The following is a 24211-nucleotide window of genomic DNA, read 5'->3' on the forward strand; positions in this document are numbered from 1 at the left end:
TGAAATATGAACCACTTAAAAAAGTGGGTCACATGGGGTAAAAAACCAGGTCACTAGGTCAAATCTTAGAAAAATCTTTGAAACACATTAGAGGCAATATGTATGGTCTAATATTCATGAAACTTGATCAGAATGTTTTCCTTGAAGTCTTGGACACGTTTTAGACTGGGTCACATGTGAAATTTTTTTAGGTCACTAGGTCAAATCTTTCAAAAATCTTGTCAAAACTATTTTATGGTAGTGATTGGTCTGATTATGTTCAAACATGGTCAGAATGTTCTCTTGGGTTTTCAATTGCATTTTAAAAATGGGTCAAAAACAAGGTCAATAGGTCAAATCTTAGAAAAAATATTGGGAACACACTAGAGGCAATCTAATATTCATGAAACTTAATCAGACTGTTTTCCTCGATTGTTGTTGAAAAGTTCGAAACTGGGTCACATGGGTTCAGAAACCAGGTCAGTAGGTGAAATCTTTGAAAAATTGTGTCCCGAACCAAACATTGGTATTGAATAGTCACTTATGTTCAAATTTGGTCAAAATGTTTGCCTTAATGAAATCTTACAAGAGTTTTAAAATTGGTCACATGGGGTCAAAAACTAGGTCACCAGGTCATATCTTACAGAAATCTTGGGGACACTCTAGAGGCAATAGATCTGCTCTAATTTCCATGAAACTTAATCAGAAGAATCTTAGAATAGTTTGAAACTAGTAGGTCATGTGGGGTCAAAAATGAGGTCAATGGGTCAAATTTAAAAAAAAAACTTTGTGGACACTAGAGGCTTTATTTTTTTGCAATATATCTGGACCAATCTTCATCATGAAACTTGATCAGAATGTTTGCCTTGATGAAATCTTAGATTAGTTTGGAACTGGGTAACATAGAGTCATAAACTAGGTTTTTTGGTCAATTCTAAATGCTACATTATATATAACATTTTTTTTTATTTCAAACAGTTGCAATCAAACTCAAACTCATATTTATATATATGTATATATTTATTTCACCAACAATTGATTTCCATTCCTTGACCAATCATGCCCAATCATGCGGGGGATATCAATTCAATGAATTTGTTTTTGTTTTTTTTGCAGTGAATGTAGTAATCTTAAAGAATGGAGAGGTGGTTCATTTCCCATTCCCTACAGAGGAAACAAAGATTGCATGCAACATGGAAGTGACTGAAGAAGAGAGAAATGTGATGAGTGAGTTCTTTGATGCATGTAGCAAAGGCAGTAAGAACCCGAACAGATACATCAGAATTAGGAACACTGTTTTGGAATCTTGGTAGGTTGTTTGCATTTCAGAGATAATGATACAGAATTTTGAATGAGGGTTAAAATTCCTTTTTGCTTTATCTTTTTTTGTTCTGACCAGTTTTGTCATTGGGTTGCTATTCAATCTGTGTGAATGAAAAAGAAAATAACTCTAAAATACTGTCTCCATAATTATACGAGGTGAAATTTGGGCATGGTTTAAAGGTATTTGTTGCATATAAATTATTCCTTTTTTAATCCCCCGCCACTGAGTGGGGAGGGGATTAAAGGAATGCACTTTGTCGGTCTGTCTGTCCGTCCGTCCGTCTGGCTGTAACATTTCGTGTGCGGGCTATAACTTCCTTATGCATTGATGGATTACCATATTACTTGGTTTAAATGTTGTCCTTATTGAGACGATTTGCAGTGATGTTGACCTGGGTCCATACCTCAAAGGTCAAGGTCACATGCGACATTTAAAAGTCAGAGTACACATGCTCGTGTCCACGCTATAACTTCCTTATGCATTGATCAGTGTGTGTATACCACGTGATAAATTACGTCATATATGCATGTCGGAAGGCAACATTTTGCATAAAATGAAGACTTAAATCAAAGATAACTTTTCTTTAACTACACCATTTTAAATAAAACAAAGGGCAGTCTATGCCACTTAAAGAGCCCCGGCTTCGTTTTATTACTGAAGTTTGATTAGGTGATTAGTTTCCTTTAACACTTCAACAAACCTGTTTCCATAATAATGTTTTGACAGTGCTCCGTCAGACGGCCTTATAGTGAAAAGGTTTTTCGAAGTGTTTGAAGAAACTAAACTCTCAATCAAACTCTGGTAAAAGACCGAAGGCGAGGCTCCGTAAGAGGCGTAGACTGCGCTATGTTTCATCTAATATGGTGAAGAAATAGTGAAGTTATCTTTGTTTTAAGTCTTCATTTGAAGGAAATTATGGCCTTCCGACGTAGCATTTATGACGCAATTTATCACGTGGTATACACACACTGCTGATGGATTACCATATTACTTGGTACAAATGTTGGCCTTATTGAGACCATATGCAGTGACCTTGACTCGGGTCCATACCTCAAAGGTCAAGGTCACAAGAGACATTTAAAGGTCAGAGTACACATGCTCGTGTCCGCGCTATAACTTACTTATACATTGATGGATTACCATATTACTTGGTACAAATGTTGTCCTTATTGAGACCATGTGCAGTGACCTTGACCCAGGTCCATACCCCAAAGGTCAAGGTCACACAAGACATTTAAAGGTCAGAGTACACATGCTCGTGTCTGCACTATAACTTAATTATACATTGATGGATTACCATATTACTTGGTACAAATGTTGTCCTCATTGAGACGATGTGCAGTGACGTTGACCTGGGTCCATACCTCAAAGGTCAAGGTCACATGAGACATTTAAAGGCCAGAGTACACATGCTTATGTCCACGCTATTACTTACTTTTGCATTGATGGATTACCATATTACTTGGTACAATTGTTGTCCTTATTGCATGGGTGAAAGTTTTCCGGCATATGCCGGATTTTCCGGTTTATCTTGATCCAGAGGGGTCGTTTTTCCAAAGCGTGTAAATCCGTTGAGATTTTCAGAGGGGGGTTAGGGGGTATGACCAAACTCCTCCTGCGAATTTCGATCATATTTTGCAGAGGTCAACAATAAGTCCGATTTCATAACCTCCATTTTTGCGATCCAGCAGGTGCGCGCTTGAGCAAGTGCTCGTTTTTATTTCATTTACGGAGATAACTGATCTTTTTGTTCGATTATGGCCAAACAGACTCGGTATGCGATCCACATTCATCGGGAATCGCCGAATCTTAATTCCGACAAACGAGGTCGAGGAAAACCCTATACGTCATTCGTGTGAAAGGATACTTTTGATTGGCGTACTCGATTTTGCCCTCCAATGAAATAGCGTGTCTTTTATTACTTAAGGACCGCACATAAAGATGGCCGACATTGTTATTATTAGCAACTGTCATTCAATGCAGACGATTGTTTATCAAACAAAATGGTTTTGAAAATTAAGTTTTTGCTAGCGGGTTATAATACGAAGGACTTAGAAAAGGAAGTAAAAAAAAGTGGAGGTGGGAATGTTTGTCTGAGGTAAACACAAACCCTGATGGTTGGGGAAATCACTCTGCGGATCGTAATCATTTCGCGAAGAAATCATGTGTAAAAACCAATCGGGTAAATAAAATTTATTAATTACAGTTTGTTGTGGCGAATAAAACTTACCTATATTTTTATATTTTTGAATCATTGCATTTCACAGCAATCATTTTAAAAGCCATATTTCCTGATAATTGCTCTGAGTGGTGAAAGTAAAGGTCTTAATTAAATGACTGACGTGACACTTATCATGTAAACATACATGTATTCAATCTGGTAAACAAAAATAAAACATTCGTAAACAAATAATTTCAGGTTCTTCCTGGATCCTCCAAAGCATCAAAGTGGACTGAGTCTATCCAAGATCGGGCTGCAAATGTCAGGGCAATCACAACAGCATTCATGAGTGAATACTGTTTATCATTCAGTATTGCAGAAGACCTGTTGAAACTTGCCAAAACTCTGATTGAAGACAAAGAGGAGTTAGAAAAAAACGTGGATGAAGGGTTCTGGGGAAAGGTTTTCAAACTTGAGAGCTTCAACCAACAAGATATCCAGCATTGAAAAGACTGGCTTCGTCATTGTTGACAATATTTAGCTGGCCATTGGTTGAATCTAGCTTCAACATCATGGATGACATTGTCAAGAAGGACAGAGCATGAAAATTATGAAGCTATTGCCATCATTAAGACAAGACTTAAGAAGAAAAATGAAAAAAACACCACTAAGAAGGTTGATGCATGGATGAAATGTGCATGTATGAATGCCTACAGTGGATACAGAGCATTTTAAGAAAAAAGAAGCTGCTTAAGCAGAAGAATATGCAGAAAAAACTGAATGCTTCCCTGCATCTTCTCAAAACTGAAAAAGCAAAAAGGGTTGCAAAATTACACAGACTGGCCAAACAGACGCTGCTTAAAAGAAAATGAAAAAATGAAAGTGGTAGCAACAGTCAGATTAGTGGGAAAGCTTCAAACTTGGTTGATTAATGGTTGTTAAAAGAATGTTGACAAAAGCATCAGTTTGAAATATTATAAGTTTGTTTGGTCCAAAGCTTAATTATTATGAATAAATGAAGAAATTCTACCTTATACGTATTTGTGACTTGTGTGCAGGCCTTCCAGCGTTCCTACTTTTTCCTACTTTTTTAACAGCTTCCTCCTTTTTCCTACTTTTTTCTAAAAAACTCCTACTATTCCTACTTTTTTGAAAATAAAGTCCGCAAAAATATTAAAGTTTGATCTTTGTGCAAGTTTTATTTGCAGAAAATGAACAAGAGATGTCAAACTGGCTGGTTTCTGTTGTTGAAAGGTGTGGCAACATGTGCCACTTTGATGTGCATCATCTTTTCACCCACACAGTTCAGCAACAGAAACTGACCATGCATCATTCACTAAAATATTCAATGTGGCATATAGAATGGTATATTTTGCATTAAAAACATCTCCTCTGGGTAAGTTAATAGCTATTAATAATTACATATTTTACCAAAAATATTCCAACTTTTTTGTTTAAAAAAAATATTCCTACTATTTCCTTCTTTTCTGTCAGAAAACCTCCTACTTTTCTCCTACTTTTTTGTTAGTGGCTGCTGGAAGGCCTGTGTGTGTTATAAATGTTATCATATCAAAATTTAAAGGATTCACAAGTTGCTTGAATTTAGTATATAATAGGTTCACTCTTATTGTAATGATTGTGTCTATGTATGACAGTTATAAATTATGTACAATTTATGCTTGTTGATACATTTCCTACCAAACGAATCAGTTAAGGAATAAAATTCATTAATGGTATCATTTTCTTATATTTATATTTTGTTCTTTTTAATAGGGTGGAAAATATTATTTAGCCATACATTAAAGTAGTTTAAGTCAGGCTTCATTTTTATTTCATAGTCAATTCCAAGCCCCCAGCAAAATATTTCAGGTTTTTCAAAATTTCAAACTTTCACCCATGTTATTGAGACCATGTGCAGTGACCTTGACCCCGGGTCCATACCTCAAAGGTCAAGGTCACATCTGACATTTAAAGGTCAGAGTACGCATGCTTGTGTCCGGGCTTTTAACATTTAGCAATGTAGACATGTTAGTTCTTACTGGATTTATTGACTTTATACATTTCATGTACTTTTAGCAACAATAACTGAATTTGATCCTAGAACACAAACCAATTGCAATTTGTGCCAGTAATCCATCATGAAGTATCGGGTCCATATTATGACAATGCTATGTAGAGGATAAGATTTTAATGTTAATTGAAAGTGTTAAACAAGTTGCACAGATTGATACTTAGCGCACTCTACCAAGCATTATCATTATGTGCAACAAGTTTATTATTTAAAAAAAGCAATGGACACAAATGTAATAATATATTTATAACATGTGTTTTCTCTTCAAAAGCAGTAAAACAATGTTATGACGTCACCACAATATATATGTATCACTTTATCGAAAATACTTAAGGCTTGCTATTTCATCGATGTTATAAATCAAGGACTCATTTTCCTTCTTTTTTTAGCCAAAATAACCTTGACATTGATCTTACCTACACTACACACAATATGAAAAACTTTAACCAATATCCTTTTATAATATGTTCATATATCCAAGAATATTAAGGATACTGATCAAACAACTTGTATTTCCTATATTCCCACTCCTGACTAGTGGTTGTGTACAATTTTGGTCAGATTCGACGTACCAGTCCGGTTGCGAGAAAAACAAAATATACTTAATAACAACAGCGGGGGATATAGCTGTCCTTTGGACTGCCTTGTTTCCTTAGCACCCTTCCCCTTTTCTGCAGCACCATGCACTTTTATAAACTAGGTTAAAACCCTATGAACAATTCCATGAACTATATCTGTTGTTCATTAATAAACCCACTAATTATATTTGCAGGCAGAAATGTAAACCTGACTACTTGACGAAGACAAGGTTGCGACATTACCTGAAGTCTTGTGGGGATGTGAATGCCATTGGCCGGGTACACGCATTTTTAGAAGCCAAAGGGGCCATAAACTATGGCTGTGGTGGGTTATCTTCAATTTCACCTTCACAGTGATTCTTTTTGCTGTGAACCCTGAGCCCTACTAATTATACTAATTGTTAAGTTAGACTAAAAATAAAACTGCTGTGCCTATGGTTTGATGTGGTTATCAAGGTCATGGGTACCTCTAAGGTGTTAACGTTTCTTTTTTTGGGTAAAGATATTTGAAAATTTTAATAATGTCAAAAAGGGATAAAACTGTTTGCAAATGAATTCAGCATTTCAAGTCTTTAATGCATTGACTGATGGTGGCTTGAGTCCACCTAAATCAATAACTATAGCCTGTCGTTTGACTTCCCACATCAAAGAAAGCCAATCATCAGCTATTTGGCATATTCTTTCACTTATCAAAATGAATTAACTACTTAGGACATGTGCTCATATCCTGCAAACCATCCACACATGTAAATTTGCATTTGTCACACACATGCACGCACACACACACACACACTCACACACACACATACACGTGCACGCATAAACATGCACACACACTGTGACAACAGACATGCATAACAACATAACAAGCAAGTTAGCAAGTTGGCAATTCACATGGTAAATGTATAATGATAAGGTGGTGACTTAATATCACATGTCAAGCAATATACATTATGTGATTACAAAATAGAAAATACAAAGAAATGAAAAGATATGTAGATGAAAACATGATAAAGTACAGACTACCATAATTTAAGATAAATGCTAATAATACATTTATTGTGTTTATTTTTTCGTACATATTTATATTTAGAACGCTTTCAATACACAGGTTTCAATGAAATCTGCCGTCAGGGCACCTGCTGTATGGGAGAAAGTCATACATAGTAAATATGCAAGACTTAGTGCAGTTTTTGTCAATAAAATATTTTCTTAGGACTGTACTGTTTATACAGAGGAAATTACAGATGTCAATTATTCAATATTTACACCTCAACTTCCATTCCCTAAATGAAATGCTTTTCGGCAATTGTGTTTATCAATCAATGAACGCAAGATCTTTGGACAATGAACGCAATATCTTTGGATATGTTCGTATCGCAATTCAACGAATAACAATATACATGATTTTTTTTATCTTGTTATTGTTTGTATTGTGTCAGCAGGTGCAGTAAAATATAAATAAACATTTTAGATAGTGTTAAATTATGATATTTTTACTGAATCATTGCCACTAGTGTTTCAAATATACGTTTAAAAGTGATTTCAAGTGGTTGATCTTTTCCCGCGTTATCGTGATGTCATTTGATAAAACGTTTCTGGTTACAGTCGGTACGTTCTATTTACAGAATGGGTAAGAAAGGATTACTGAAAGGGTATCTTAAATGAAATAAAGTATTTTTTAACAATTCTTGAATGAAGTAATGAATTGCGGGATTGATGTCATTATCGGGGATATGAACGCAATTTGGCTGGTCAAAGTACTACTTCCCGTGCTTACTACACTTTGACCAGCCCAATTGCGTTCATACCCCAATAATGACATCAATCCTGCAATTCATTTCTTAATTGATGGATAAGAGGTGGTCGATATGCGTACTTGGATTATCATCAAATCGGTAAGAGCATAAGGGAGCAGGACTTTTCAACCCCAAGACTTTTCAACCCCTTCTCAAAACGAAGACTTTTCAACCCTTAGACTTTTCAACCCCTATTTCAAAGACTTTTCAACCCCTACCTGTTTGGACTTTTCAACCCCTATATCAAAGACTTTTCAACCCCTAGTTGACATATTTTAATAGCAATATTGAAGACTTTTCAACCCCTATATCAAAGACTTTTCAACCCCTATTATTTTTTGTCAGCCAGGTGTATTATTTTATTTTTTTTTGGCAAGAAACTTAACAAATTTCACAAATTGTTTTTGAAATACAATTAAAGATTTGTTAGTGTTATTTGTTACTCTTTACTACAAAGTATTGGATAAAATTGAGACAAAGGTGTTGCATTGATTTACTAATAACTTGTTTAATGAAGGCAAATAATACCTTTGATTAAATATATGATTTTTTTAAACAGTGGATTTGCTTAACTAGAATATATATTACTCAAAATGTGCTCTAGCTGGCATCTAGCCATTAGTTGCAATGCCTCACATGATGATGTGAGTATAAATTTAAATACAAGAATTGAAAAAATTGCAAAAGAAAATAAATGCAAAGAAGGATTTACGGAGCAATCTCCATTTGCTTGTAGAACACCCATAAAAACCTCTACTTGAATTTATTTTTAACTTATTGCTTTTAAAAAAGGTCAGCGGTCGAAACATTTTGTTGTAGTACCATATTGCTTTTTTAGTACAGTTCAATTTTAGTTGCTGATAATGAAATCAATAAACTCTGAGCACGGGGGGGGGGGGGGGGGGGGGGGGGGGGGGGGGTAAATAAGTTAAATTATTTTTGTTCTTAAATTATTTTTGTTCAGTTTTTAAATCTGAAAATCATACACAAAATTTAACAAGCTGCTCTAAGTTTAAAATGATGGCCATCAGGGTATTACAACCTTAATTTGAACTGTCATTTTCAATTCACTATAACCTAAATAAAAAGGTGTCATGAAGCCCCTTAATCCCTTAAGAATTTATGACCATGTCACACCTGCTGCCCATTAACGGATGTGCGACCTTCATCCAATTCTTTAATTGCATAAAACAATACAATGCTTATAGCATTTTTTTACATATATATATATATATAAGCCAATTTAAGCTGCACTCTCACAGATATACCATTTTCACAACTTTTTTTAATTTTTGTCTTGGAAAGAGCAAATTTTTCCGTAAATATCTACAAACCAATAATAAAAGATTGCTGACAAAAGATCAGATCGCAGATTTACAAATTTCCGTTCGAAAATTAATGTTTTATGGCATAAGCCGTTACTAACGGTTTAAGAAAAATGCATAAAATATCAATTTTGGATCTATTTTTTGTCAGCAGTCTTGTATCACTAGTTGCCATCGATTTTCGCTAAAATTGGCTCGTTCCAAGGCAAAAAATAAATTAGTTGTCAAAACGTTCAATATGTGAGAGTGCAGCTTTAATAATAGAATGATTTTTTTAATCTGAGAAAAAAACATTAATACAATCTTATGTCACACTGGTTTATGTTTGTAACATTTTATCAACACATTTTAAAAGCAGTGATAAAACCCCTTTTATTCTTCCGACCATAATGTTGTTTATTCACTGTTTAAAACTGTTTCATCTAGGCTTGATATAATTATTATTCTTTGTTATTCTATTTGTAATTTCAAAGCATTTGAAACTCAATATATACTTTTGTATTTCTGCTAAATATAGATATTTTGAAAAATTGTGAAGAATTTTATTTGAAGTTCAACACATTTAGGTGTATTTTTTATTGATGAAAAAATATGTTTTAAAAAATGTTTATTAATTCTATGTATTTTGGACAAACTAAAAGAAAAAAAATTAATATTCTGTTTCAATTAATTGTGGGAGCAGTACCATGCATGCACATGATATAATGTGTGAGGATTTCCTCAGGGAGATAGAAGATTTATTGCTAAGCGACTAAACAGCTTTTAATGAACTGAGTCATTCTTTTTTATATTTATTTCCATGTATTATTTTATGAATTATTGTATAAGCATGTGTTCTTATGTATATTTTATATGTATTTCATATTTGTTATGTATTTTCTTTGAACTAATTGTTGCATTTTTATTCTAACTATATTCTTGATTTTTAAAAAAAAATCAAAATAAATTGCTTATTAGTGTAGGTAGTATATAAAAAGGTGAGAATTTAAGGGGTTGAAAAGTCTTCGTTTATTAGGGGTTGAAAAGTCTTTGTTTTGAGGGGGGTTGAAAAGTCTTAGCACTTTTAGGGGTTGAAATGACAAAGGGGTTGAAAAGTCTTTGATTTCACAAATCACAAAGGGGTTGAAAAGTCTTGGGGTTGAAAAGTCTGACAGCCAGAGGATAACTATAATTGATAATGGGTCAATAATTAGCAGTTTTTGATTGCGCATATTTAGTTATACAGTTGAATTTGAACACGTATGGATGTTGCCATTAATTATCAATGAATAAATGTTTGTCTTTGTTTTTGTCAAGTATGACATGTCATCACGCAAATGTGTCCATTTTTACCGGACAGAGTGGGCACTGTCATTGTCCATATTTGACATGCCATACCATTGTTATGATTGGGAAAATAAAGTTGCAACTTAACTTATGTAGGGTTATTGTGAGATTAATGGGAATATTAGTAACCCTTAATGATCGATTATAAGCAGGGCTTCTAAAATTTTGGAACCTCAATCGGTCCGGACCCGGTGACAACACCCCCCCCCCCCCCCCCCGACCCCCCCCCCACCCATTTTTTTTTTTTTAACGCTGCTGAGTAAGATCGTAATTAATTGTGGCTGGAATGTTGAAATATTCAGTATTACAGGGGTGTGATTTGTCCGCGGATTCGCGGAATTCCACGGATCTAATGGCCCCAGAGCCCCCCCCCCCCCCCCCCCCCCAAAAAAAAAAAAATATATAATAAATAAATAAAATAAAAAATTTGGTTGCTTTCAGTTGTTTAAGCTAATAATCCAGTTGGCTTCAAATTTGTAGTCAGGGGAGCCCTCAATAGCTTCTAAAAAGCCATTTTTTCTTCTACAGCAGTGTGCTTTTGACCCCCAAGAGCGCCCCATAAACCCATGGCCGAAAATGTTTCAGCCCTCTTGCTGCCAGGTCAATCACATCCCTGTATTATGATTTATTTGCTTAATGCTTAATTATCTTGAATAATCATATGTATTTGATTAATAATCCGCGCTTCTAGCTATACGTTTGATATTGACAACAAATTTTTCATTACAGTGTATTAAAATGATGTATTCGCACTCAGCTTTCAGACTCTGTAGTTAATCAAGCGTGTCTCTGTTGATATCCTATACCGGACTATGTTAATTAATTTGGAATTTTAATGCTTTCGCGGATTAACAATGACAATAGTATTTATCTTAAAAACCGTTCTTATGCAGCAATGCTACTTAAATTATTACAATTTAGATTTAACAGAAATGAACAAATGGATACATCATGTAATGATCAACGACATAGCAGATTGCTATGTGAAAATATGAACCGATTTTAACACCTAATCAGGATATCTGCAAGCACATATTTGACTTATAATTTGTTTAATTGTGTCTTCTGCGACCTACCACTACACATGATTGGACCGATTGCAAGCGTCTGCTAATTAAAAAATCAAGTGTTCAGCGAAACAGAAAAATCAGCTGTTCGCTTGGTCTGATGGTAACTAGGACACTTTTATTGGAGGGTAGTTTTGAATGTGCGAATGACCAAGAATGTTTGTGTATTACAATTTCTACAATTTTTACTGACATAGTCGTTTTGGATCGAAATTATAAAAAAATGAGAAAATATATAAAATAAAATACGTATTTTATGATGATTTACTTCCATAAACTTCCATTATAATTGATTATGATAGGTTATATTCAATAATCACCAACATGAATCTCCTATTCTTGATTTTTTTATTCCCAGCCAAATCAAAGCTTTTGGGAGGGGGATATTGCTTTGGCGTTTTCCGTCCGTCAGTCATTCAGTCCGTTACAAATGTTACTCTATATACAAAACTTTTATTTCAAATAATTCCAAACAAACTCAAACTTATATCCAACGTTCATAATGGTCCATTTCTCTAGAGCCATATTACATGTTAATATAGGAATATTCCACCTACTTTTCATTTCCAATCCATGAACTTTACCTAATCAGGCGGGGAAATATCAATTCAACGAATTTGCTTGTTTTCCTCAGTGTATTAGCCTTGATCTTTTAATTATTAATTACTCCTCTTGACTGCTCACAAATTGGTTTAACATAGCTTTAGATTAGCAATTTTGTCATTGCTTAATTCAATTACGAGATCTTGTTGTTTTTTCACCCTTCCATTTATATTTTAAACTAGACAATTTACTTTATCTGGCATATTGCAGTCATTGAAATTAGACTTTCGGATAAACAAGCCTGAATTCTTATACTATTGCATGGAATCATATTTTTTTAACAAGCCCTGCTACATAAACTTCAGAATTTCAGCAAGCCCGGAAGACATTTTACCAGTGCAGGGCTTGCGGGCTTGTGCTAATTTCGACCACTGATATTGCTTTCTGTAAACCATGAAATATCTAGGGACAATAAGGTGTGAATGTCTGAAAACAGCAGATCCATATATATGTGAAAAGCTACAGAAACAAGCTCAGTAGCAAAAAGTTTAAACATAAACCCGGTTTAATGGCACTGGGTAAACGCCAAAGACATATAAAATAAAATCACAAACAAGAAACATGGAAGAACAGCACAAAACTCTACAAGCAGCACAGTGCATACATACTATTTATAAAAAAACTAGGTATGTTTATCAAGGATTTTTAGGTACCACCTTGGAACGGTCAGTAAAATGTAAATTTACTAGGGGTTTAAATCAGTTTAAGTGCACAAACCTCACTCTTATCCCAACAACATAAAGATGAAACGCAAAAGGTAAATCTTATGAAAGTATGCATTAACTTGAGGAAACTTAACAATAAAACAAATAATAACTTATAGGTAAACCCCAAGTACAATTCAGAGCACCTAATGCAAAAACTTTTCAAAGATACAATGCAGTCATTGTTTGAAACTATGAACATCACACATAGTCTACCTTATAAAATTAAAAAAAGTTTGCAAGATATTCCAGTAATGCAATGAGCTAATGATAAAATCAGATTGCACTGAGTTTTGCTTATAAAATTATGTACTTTTAACTACATCTTTATCATTGCCAAATCTTATATTTAAAATGAATAGATAATTATATTTACATGTATTTGCAAAATTATATTTCCAACTGCAGTTGTTCATATATCAACAGTAGCACAGTTAAGTTGAAACTTGTCAGAATCAAGTTTTCATATCTGGTTAAAATAAATTGGAATCTCATTATCAAAACAAAATAAATCTGAAATGAAATTGTCATTTTTAATAAAATCCTAAAGATTCTAAATGTGGCCATTTGAAGTGTATTTGCACACACAAGCTTATTTAATGTTATCTTGGCTATTCCACATATCACTGATTTCATTTTCAAAGAAAAGCATGTCATTGTTGTTAAAGAATCAAGAAGTTTCTTGGGATATGTAAGTTAGATCCAGTACAACTTACTTGATATTTAATTGACAATAAAACAGTTTTAGCCTTTACCCACATAATATAATCAGACTGAGTTTCTTACAATTCAAATTAATTAAACATTTCGTTTCAATGAATAGGCCAACATTGCCTCCAGACTTTTTCTTGGTTGTGATATAAACTTATAATTTTCAAGATTAACTACAGTTGAACACCGCTATTCTGATCACGGTTATTTGAAATTATCGCTATTTCGAAATTATTTTTCGGTCCCGATTTTACTCCTTCTTTGTTTAACTCAATATCTATTCTGAAGTAAATATTATGGTCCTGATTTGGTTTTTCACACCTATTCATCAATTCTTTTTTCGAACTTGATTGTGTCAAAGTTTTTTCAGGAACGCTCTCATTTGCGGAAAATTGTTAATCCGAAACACCGCTATTCCGAAGTAATTTGTTGGGTCCCTAATATTTCGGATGAAGGGTGTTCAACTGTATTTCTAAATCAGACAATTTGTTTCAGTACAAAAAATATATAATGATAATCAATCGGATCAGTAAATACTTGGTAATTAATCCTTGACTTGATTCCACAAACATGGGAGCCAATCTTTATTGTTATAGAGTTCTCATGGGTTTCATTGTTCTGGGTCACCTGGGTTTTACATCAACCAACAAATCAAATCAAAGCTTTAAACTATGCTCACTAGGATGACACTTTATGGAAACCACTTAGGGGGCAGTACAAATTAACTGTCTCTTTGTTGTAAAATGACTATGATTATGATTTTATTCATGTATTGATGAGTAGGTTTGGCTAAGTTCATTTGCAAACAATAGTAATTCATAATTTACTACCATACCCATTTCTGCTTGTTGCAGTTAACTTCAATCTTTGACATTAACAATTTAGTGAATTGACATGTTCCTGCATGTTAACTTAACACAACGAAGAGTAATGGAGTTATGGATGTCTAAAAATATGCCACATGCTCAAAATGCGTTACACTTGTGACATCATGCAGTTATGATCAGGTAGTGAAGTCATTCACTTTCCCACTTGATCATTTTTTCTATACATGTTGTTTTTGGACTTCCTGGAAGTGAAAAAAAGAAAAAAAATGCATTGTTACACATGAATGGGAAAAATGATGATGTTTAAAACACATAATGTTACACTTGTGACATTCCTATGTTATGTTAGTTAGTCTAGACTAGATACAAATTCTCTTTGTTTTGAGTTTAATATGCTAGTTGTTTTACAAAGCCAACAGATTGTTATTCATCAGAAAAATAGTCTCTTTATAAAGTGCCTTATAACTTTTCAAGGCAGCTCCAGTACTTTGAGAACTCTGAAATTCTGAATGATTGAAAAATCAACTGGTGTGAATTCAAACATGCTAGTTATGAATTTAACTAGTAAGAATTATAAGTGAAAGTACAAAACTGTTTGAAGTGGTTATAGCAAATTTTCAGTTACATTGAGTCATTTTTCAATACAAAAAAGTTTTGAACTTTAATTAACAAATTACACAAAGGGTAATTTAAAAATGTCACACAAAAAGCGTTACACTTGTGACATTTTTGATGACATATTTCACTGTAACTTTTTAACAGATAATGCTACATCTCTAAAATTTGGCACAATTATAGGCAAACAAGCCCTCCACATAATAGTACACACTATCTGCATATATTTGCTATATATCTCATTAAAACATTGATTAAAGGAAAGGCTGCATTTTTTTTGAAAACACCCATGACTGAAAGTAGTTGATAAGGCATTTGAGAAGATAATTATGAGAAGATAATGAGAAGTTAATTGTGAGAAATGTAAATGAGTAATAAAAATATGAATAAACACTACCATATCGATCCAACATTGGAATTTCTGAAAAGACTTCCTTCTTGTCACTTTGCTTTGCAATATGGCAATTTTGTAAAAATAAACATTTCTATTTATTCATTTATTGATATTAATTTTACATTTTACATTTAGTATAAGACAGCCTTTGAACATATGAGGGATTTACACAACGCAACACATAATCGGTGTCTTAGTAAACAGTCTGTTTGATGACTTCAACTTAAAATACACTGAAAGATACTTCATAACAAACTGGAAATTGAAATTTGGGTCGTTTGAAACATCGGTTCCCTCGAGGTTTTGGCTCGGTCCCCGTCATCCTCGAGCAATCACAGTTTTTCTCTATATTAAGGGGTTAAATGTATGGTCTGTCACATTATGTAACTGTTTTTATGTTTACATAATATTATCATTCATGTATAGAATCACAAGTATTATCTGTATTATCTAGATCATTGTATATACAGTATAGAATTTGAAGTATTATCTCTATTATCTAGATCAACATATATACAGTATTAATTCACAAGTATTATCTATATTATCTAGATCAATGTATCTACAATATAGAATCACAAGTAGTATCTCTATTATCTAGATCAATGTATATACTGTATAGAATCACAAGTTGTATCTCTATTATCTAGATCAATGTATCTACAATATAGAATCACAAGTATTATCTAGATCATTGTATATACAGTATAGAATTTGAAGTATTATCTCTATTATCTAGATCAATGTATATACAGTATTAAATCACAAGTATTATCTATATTATCTAGATCAATGTATCTACAATATAGAATCACAAGAAGTATCTCTATTATCTAGAACAATGTATATACTGTATAGAATCACAAGTTGTATCTCTATTATCTAGATCAATGTATTTACAATATAGAATCACAAGTAGTATCTCTATTTATCTAGATCAACGTATTTACAATATAGAATCACAAGTAGTATCTCTATTATCTAGAACAATGTATCTACAATATAGAATCACAAGAAGTATCTCTATTATCTAGAACAATGTATCTACAATATAGAATCACAAGTTGTATCTCTATTATCTAGATCAATGTATTTACAATATAGAATCACAAGTAGTATCTCTATGTATCTAGATCAATGTATTTACAATATAGAATCACAAGTAGTATCTCTATTATCTAGATCAATGTATATACTGTATAGAATCACAAGTAGTATATCTATTATCTAGATCAATGTATATACTGTATAGAATCACAAGTATCATTTCTATTATCTAGATCAATGTATGTACAAGACACCAAGATCCCTACCCATACCAAACTCTGGCATCCGGGGTAAGAACAAAACCAGCAGCACATATGATGTGGAAAAGAGAGAATCTGGGGTAAGAAAAGAAAAATGGTACTTTTGTAAAGTGTAGTTACATTAAATTACACTATGATGAATAATTTTATACTTGCACGAATTATTTTTGTGTTATAATGTCAGTGTCACTGGAAAAAGTTTGTTCTTTTCTGCATTAAAATTTGTTTATATGAGCAGCAAACTTCCAACTTGCAATTGTAAATAAAGAAAAAAAACCTTGTAAAACGGTTGTAAAAACATATTTCAACTATATTATCTTGAACCAGATAAAATGCTTTTTATTATACTTATGTATACATGTTTATACATGTGTACTTTGTTGCCCTTTAACTCATGCTTTTCAGTAGATTAGCAAGGTATTGCATCAAAAGTTTCTGGGTTACAGAATGGCAGAAACTGAGTAGGTGGGGCCCCGGTGGTTTCACTTTGAGTGTTTTGTTGTTGTAATGATTTTAAGAGGTTTTTTTCCTGTATTTAATGCAACAGTTTTTAGCTGATCCTCATGAAACTTGGTTAGATTATTTGTCAACATGATTTCTTAAGATCAAAGTGAATATGGGTAATCCCTGGTCAAAAACCATCTCACAGTTAAATATGAAGACAAAATTCAGTATTCATTAACTTTTCAAGAATCTCAGTCAGAATATTTCTTATGATGATATTTTGGACCAGTGTAATTGTGCTCATAAATTCAATAGTCTTTATTGGACAGTATCTAATCTTCAAAAACTTGGTCTATGTATGTATTTCTTAAGACCTTGCGGTCAAGGATAACCCGTGAAAGTGCAAGCACTTATTTCCAACGGGGTCCTTTGTTTTTGCCGAAGGGACAGAACACGAAAGAGACAGTGGTGGGATACAAGGAAGTCCGGGTGCGATACCCTAGCTCTTTTTTGAAGAGACCCCTGGGTTCTTTTACCTGCTCGGTGTAAAGCACCGATACACGGAGTACAACTTTCCTTGGTTAAACCAGTACTGAGTACACCACCTTTCCAAGCACTACCCTTTAATTGCCGAGTACTAGGGAAGGGAGCTACTTGTACCAACTAATAACGTCTTTCGGTATGACACGGCCTGGGATCGAACCCACGACCTCCCGCTCCATAGGTGGACACCTTAACCACTAGGCCACTGGTCAGACTATTTGTCAACATGATATTTAAGTCAAGTGTGAATATGGATAATCTGGGATCAAACACTCAGTTGGACCAGTGTGAATATGGGTCAGCAGTATTTACTTTTTCTACTAAAAACATTTATCCTGCTGCAAAATCACATTTGTCAAAATTAAATATCTTGCCAATATGTGTTTCCGTATTAAACTCTTGTGCTGGTTAGTTTTTGTGAACTAATGGAATTGTCTGTATTTTCTATCCCCTAGCGAACCAGAAAGAGAAAGGATCCCTATGTGGTGTGGGATAGTGTTGAAAAAAGACCGCTAAAATTGCCCTTTGAAGGGAAAACATTTCAGGTATGTGTGAACTATGTTTACTAGGAATAAAATGATGAGAGAATACTGCCAAGAAATTTGATTGCATAATCACAGAATAATCACCGAGTGGCTGTATTCACTAGAAATATAAATGTACAGTAGAAAAACAGAGTGAATTAAGTGTTCCTAGCTTCAGTCCTTGCTGAATTATCTTCCCCTTTCACTTAACAGTATACATAAATAAGGAAGCTGCTTGTCCAGACCATATTTCAAATAGTACAAGGGATTTAAATAAAACTTGGAATAAACATAGCAATTTGAGAAAGTGCAGTACTCAAGAGTTTTAATTTTACTTTCCATATTTACTGAATTATCTCCCCTTTACCATATTTTAATACTCATACACTGGTGGTTTAAAAACAGGAACATAAAAACTAATATTTCTATGCCCCCCTTCAAAGAATATTGCTTTGCACATGTCAGTAGGTCTGTGGGTCATGAAGGCTGGGCATGACCAGTAGATGATCGCTATTAATTAAAAATGTCATCGGGGCAATGGTCAAGGTCACAGTGACTTTGAATTCGAAAAGGTTGTCTGATTGATAACTCAACAATGCCTGCACCCATGGTCCTCAAACTTGACTAAGAGGTTGGGCCTGACCAGTAAGAGACACCTATTGATTTTAGGGGTCATCAGGTCAAAGGTCGAGGTTACAGTGACCTTGAGCGCAAAAAGCTTGTCTGTGTGATAACTCATTGCCTGCACCCATGGCCCTCAAACTTGACATGTAGGTTGGGGGTGAACAGTAGATGACCTCTATTGATTTTGAGGTCATAGAGGCAAAGGTCAAGGTCACAGTGACTCTCAACACAAAAAGCTTGTCTAAATGAAAAACTGAAGAATGCCTCGCCCTCTTAATTCTTACCACATTGGTATGGCATCATTCTTACCCACTATCCTCACAATGGTCATAATCTTAAAACTGCCTCAAAGGCATCCAATGCCAGTGACAAATCAGCTGTCATTTCAGTCCATGCATATTTCATCCAATTGTCCAAATAATCCTGACAACATGGCCAGAAGTAACGCCAGAGTTATATCCCTTTAATGTTAAAAAGATTGTAGTATTATCGAATCATGATGAAACTTGGTGATAGTGTTTATGGGCATTATGTCATTGTCAATTATGATATGCTTCCATAGAAACATTTTCTTATTGAAAGGAAATGTCTTAAAGAAACACATTTGAGGAAAGTTTACAATTCATGCTCCCAATTAGTAAAACTGTAATATCAATGTAAAATGGCAATTCTTTAATCATGGTATAATGTCTGCCCCATACTGGTTGGCGGTACATTTCCGAAAACAGGGCACAAATCCTGAACACCTGTTAAAACACGCATTTGTTTAATATGATCGATTATTCAATGAGGATTGCCTTGGTCACGTTTGTGAAGTTTCATTTAGTTTCGTTGAGTATATTTCTAAAAATGCCATTCAATGTTCTAATACGCTTGAAGATCAAAATCAATGTTCTAATACGCTTGAAGATCAAAATCAATGTTCTAATACGCTTGAAGATCAAAATCAATGTTCTAATACGCTTGAAGATCAAAATCAATGTTCTAATACGCTTGAAGATCAAAATGTAGCAGTTGGGGGGAATGACTTCACAGAGGGCATGCGCATCTTTTATGGCCTCTCAGCTATGTTGACATACATTCAAGATATTTATAAATAGAAATCAAGCTCTACATTTAAATAGCATGTTTTGAAAAACAGCGTAAACAATAAATAACATTGCATCTAAGTGTTTAATTACCAATTTCCCCGACTATAAGGCGATCTGCTTATAAGAAGAGCCCCTAACTTTGCCCATGAAATCTGGTATTTTTGTCTCGACTCGTTTATAATTAATATACAGGGTCGATTTTTAGAGCAAATCCAGCACTTGAAATTCTCCCAAGTCTGTGATAATGTACAAGCTAAACAGTCAATTATCAACTAAATTTGTTCATTTGCTTGAAGAATTTAATGTCAACTGTGAACTCTCTGTGGAGGTAGGTTAATAATAGAACAAGGTTAGGCGGTTAAGGATTTATTTAAAGTATCATTTTTGTGTCGCCTGAAAAGACGACATATAGAGGTTACTTTTGAAGGCGGCGGCGTCCGCGTCCCATTTTCGCTTGTCCGGGGTATATCTCCTAAACTATTAGTGGTATCAACTTGAAACTTCATATGTAGATAGATCTAATTGCTTTCTTAGTTTTAAAGTTATTGCCCTTTGTTATTTTTCATGCTTAAAGTTTTGTCAGGGGCATATCTTGTAGAATATAAGAGTTATCAACTTGAAACTTCATATGTAGATAGATCTCATGGAGGGCAAGTGCAGTGCACAATAACAGTAACTCTTGCTTTCTTAGTTTTAAAATTATTGCCCTTTGTTAATTTTCATGCTTAAAGTTTTGTCCGGGGCATATCTTGAAGAATATAAGAGGTATCAACTTGAAACTTCATAGCTAGATAGATCTCATTGAGGGCAAGTGCAATGCACAATAACAGTAACTCTTGCTTTCTTAGTTTTAAAGTTATTGCCCTTTGTTAATTTTCATGCTTAAAGTTTTGTCCGGGGCATATCTTGAAGAATATAAGAGGTATCAACTTGAAACTTCATAGCTAGATATATCTCATTGAGGGCAAGTGCAGTGCAAAATAACAGTAACTCTTGCTTTCTTAGTTTTAAAGTTATTGCCCTTTGTTAATTTTCATGCTTAAAGTTTTGTCCGGGGCATATCTTGAAGAATATAAGAGGTATCAACTTGAAACTTCATAGCTAGATAGATCTCATTGAGGGCAAGTGCAGTGCACAAGAACCGTTACTCTTGCTGCCATATTTTTAGAGTTATTGCCCTTTGTTAATTTTCTTGCTTAGGTTTTGTCCGTGGCATATCTCGTAAACTATAGGAGGTTTCAACCTGAAACTTATTCCGTAGGTATATCTGATTGAGGGTTCAAATGCCACCTACACTTGCAAGTTAAATGGCAACATCATTGTCTATAAATGAATAAAATGCAAATCTAACAGCGTTAATGTCGACAGTAAATAATTCGTCAGGCGACACATCCGACTCGCGGAGTTCTAGTTTTGTACAGCCAAAGGTTCATTCATATTTGTAGGAAACTCAAACATATGGGCCATGATTTGAAGGTTTTCAGACAAGGATTATTGATTTTTATTTTCCGATCGTAGGGTATATTCTAACCAGCCTACACGCAATCTTGGGAGTTAAATGGGTTCACACAGTATTCGACTGACCTATTTAAACACAAACCATTGCAATGCACCTTTGATCTTTTTATCGTGCTGTGACGTCACAAATTGTACCGTTTGATCTGCAGCCGACAGACACGACACATTCCATTACATGTGTTAATAAGTTAATTTTTCGCAGGTGTTTGTTTGGATTGCAGTTGATGGGACTTAAATTTCGAGAAATAAATAACCATTGATGATTGCTAATAAATTAATGTAACGATTAATGAAATGTGTATTGAAATCTGCCAGTTACATGTATCTGCATGATACTGTATACGCAAAGCCTAATCGTAAGGAAAAGGTAAGTTTTATTTACGACATGGAAAAAATAACAAATCAAGTGTTCGAATTTGTGACCTTAGCCAGTAAGAAAATTTGTAACTGAGCTTCTAATTTTTGAATATTTTTAGCTCTACTGGCCATAGTACCTTTCTTACTTTTGAAGTCTCTGTTATGAAATTTCGAGCATGTGTACAGCTTGAAAACATATATTAATATTGACATTGGCAGGTTACCTTCTGACCTACTTTCTTAATTTGGATCATATGTACAGGTTTGAGAACAAATATCAAGCTATATTGATTACAAGGGTTCAACACTTTTACACAGGTGAGCAGTTTAGGGCCATCATGGCCCTCTTGTTTCTAAAGCTACAGAAATAAAATTTGGACCATGTGTACAGTTTGCAATTTAGCATCATTGTTGTACTTTTTTTATTTTTTGCTCATATTCCTTATTTGATCTTAAATACGAATTGTAACCCTTTATTGACTTATAGATATTTACAATCTTCTTGGGAAGGTAGGATAGGTCACCATAAAAATATGTTAGATACTGAACACTATATGTGTAGACAGGTCAAATACTAATGGCTATCTGTCCAAGATGGCCATCCGTTTCTGTGGCATCTCTTTGTTTTCAATAATATTGTAGTACAGCCAACATACCAAAGTTACAAAAAAGATCAATAACTTTTTTTTATTCAGTTGTATTCATTTACAATGTGAATCATCATTATTCCCAAAATTAGATGGATTTCAGAGATCAACATAAATTTGTGATAATTAATAGCATTTGCAAAATTAAAGATTTTTGAGACAAGAATTTGTTGACTTGGTTTCCGTAGAATCAATATCAATTACCGACGGCGTAAGTAAAACTTCAACATCACTGTCTGAAAGGTTGAATGCTATAGAACAAGGTACATATAAATGCTATTCTTTTAAACTCAATGGGTGATGTATTAAACATTTGCTCTAAACAACTCAACTGAACCTTGTTTATTTCAAGAGTTGAATGTGCAACAGTTCCTACCAAGTGCTTATTTTATAAATGGCATTTAGAACCATTTCTTTCCCTTTCACTCTTCAAAATTTAATTAAAGCACATTGTAACACCTTAGCATGGAGATGACGGTTCAGCTCCTTTGGAGTTGTTTAAGCTGAGTGACCCCCAGTACCTGTCCATCCTGGTATCAGAGGCTCGCAAGGAAAAAAAACAGCCATCCCCAAACGCAGATAGGAGAAGGCAAATGAGGAAACCTGTGGTCACTCTCTTTAAGGACCAGTATGATCCATTCAAGCTCATTCCGTGTCTGCCCTTTTCTTCTGATAAACCGGTGAGAGCAAATTTTTAAGGGATGTTGCCTTTTAAAGTAGACACTAATATCTTCAACCTACATCATCAAATATATTATAGTTTGTAGTTTTTTCCAATATTTTCTCACCTTCATACTTATCTATATACTTATATTCCTCAATTGTCGTTAGCAATGTTTCAATAACCATCATCATTTTAGCCCCCGTTTAAAGTGGAGATCCACTGTTCATCGCTGATGATAATGGACATGCACAGTCACATCTCAAAGACAGAAGTGATTGGTATGCTAGGGGGCCGGTACTGTCCAGGGCGGGGAAAGCTTACTGTAGTCCAAGCCATTCCGTGTAAGAGTGTCAGTACTGGCATGCAGTGTGAGATGGATCCAGGTAAGATAAAATAATATAAGACAAGCTCATCTGTATGGTGAAGAAAAACTGTTGGTGTCATTGGCGGTGAGATGAGGGCCAGACATGTCAAATCTGACTGCGGTAGCATGACATTTCCATTTGTGTCGATGTGCTAAACTTGTCCATGTAGAAAAAAGAAACACATATATTAACTTTATATAATACACATGTTCATAACATACAACCTGTACACAACCTGACTAAGAATATACACACAGTCATGCGTAGTGAAACCAATAACTATGGCTAAATTGTATGTTGAATAATTCCAGTTGACAGGAACCAAAAAAACATATAGAATTATATTTACATGCGCTGCTTGTTATGCCCCCAATATGGGCACATTAAAATCACATTGTTCTCTGTGTGTTGGCTGAAACTTTGTCATGCAAGGGGGATTTTAAAATTACTTGGCACTTGTGTTCAGTATATAAAGACCATGTGTTGCATGCAAGACCCATATCCCGACTTCAAAGATCAAGGTCATTCTTAAAGGTTTATCATTATAGGAAGCTGCATAAATGCTATAATTTAGTTATGAAAGGAGGGATTTTGAAATTCATTGGCACATGTGTTTGGTAAATAAAGGTAAAGTCTTGCATGA

At 34.1% G+C, this 24211-nt stretch overlaps 1 protein-coding gene across 3 annotated transcripts in view; it reads left to right on the plus strand.

Annotated features, from left to right (window-relative positions):
• LOC128213430 (histone H2A deubiquitinase MYSM1-like) overlaps positions 1-24211 on the plus strand; it is a 67418-nt gene that overhangs the window by 34914 nt on the left and 8293 nt on the right. For all 3 annotated transcript variants that reach the window (XM_052919116.1, XM_052919118.1, XM_052919117.1), the window contains exons 6-11: positions 1096-1288; positions 6308-6438; positions 16765-16871; positions 18234-18323; positions 23004-23219; positions 23400-23586. In XM_052919116.1, coding sequence (XP_052775076.1) covers positions 1096-1288; positions 6308-6438; positions 16765-16871; positions 18234-18323; positions 23004-23219; positions 23400-23586 — 924 coding nt within the window. The remainder of the gene's footprint in view (positions 1-1095; positions 1289-6307; positions 6439-16764; positions 16872-18233; positions 18324-23003; positions 23220-23399; positions 23587-24211) is intronic.

This window comes from Mya arenaria, chromosome 13 (assembly GCF_026914265.1).
Source record: "Mya arenaria isolate MELC-2E11 chromosome 13, ASM2691426v1".
In the NCBI taxonomy this organism is placed as follows: Eukaryota; Metazoa; Mollusca; class Bivalvia; order Myida; family Myidae; genus Mya; species Mya arenaria.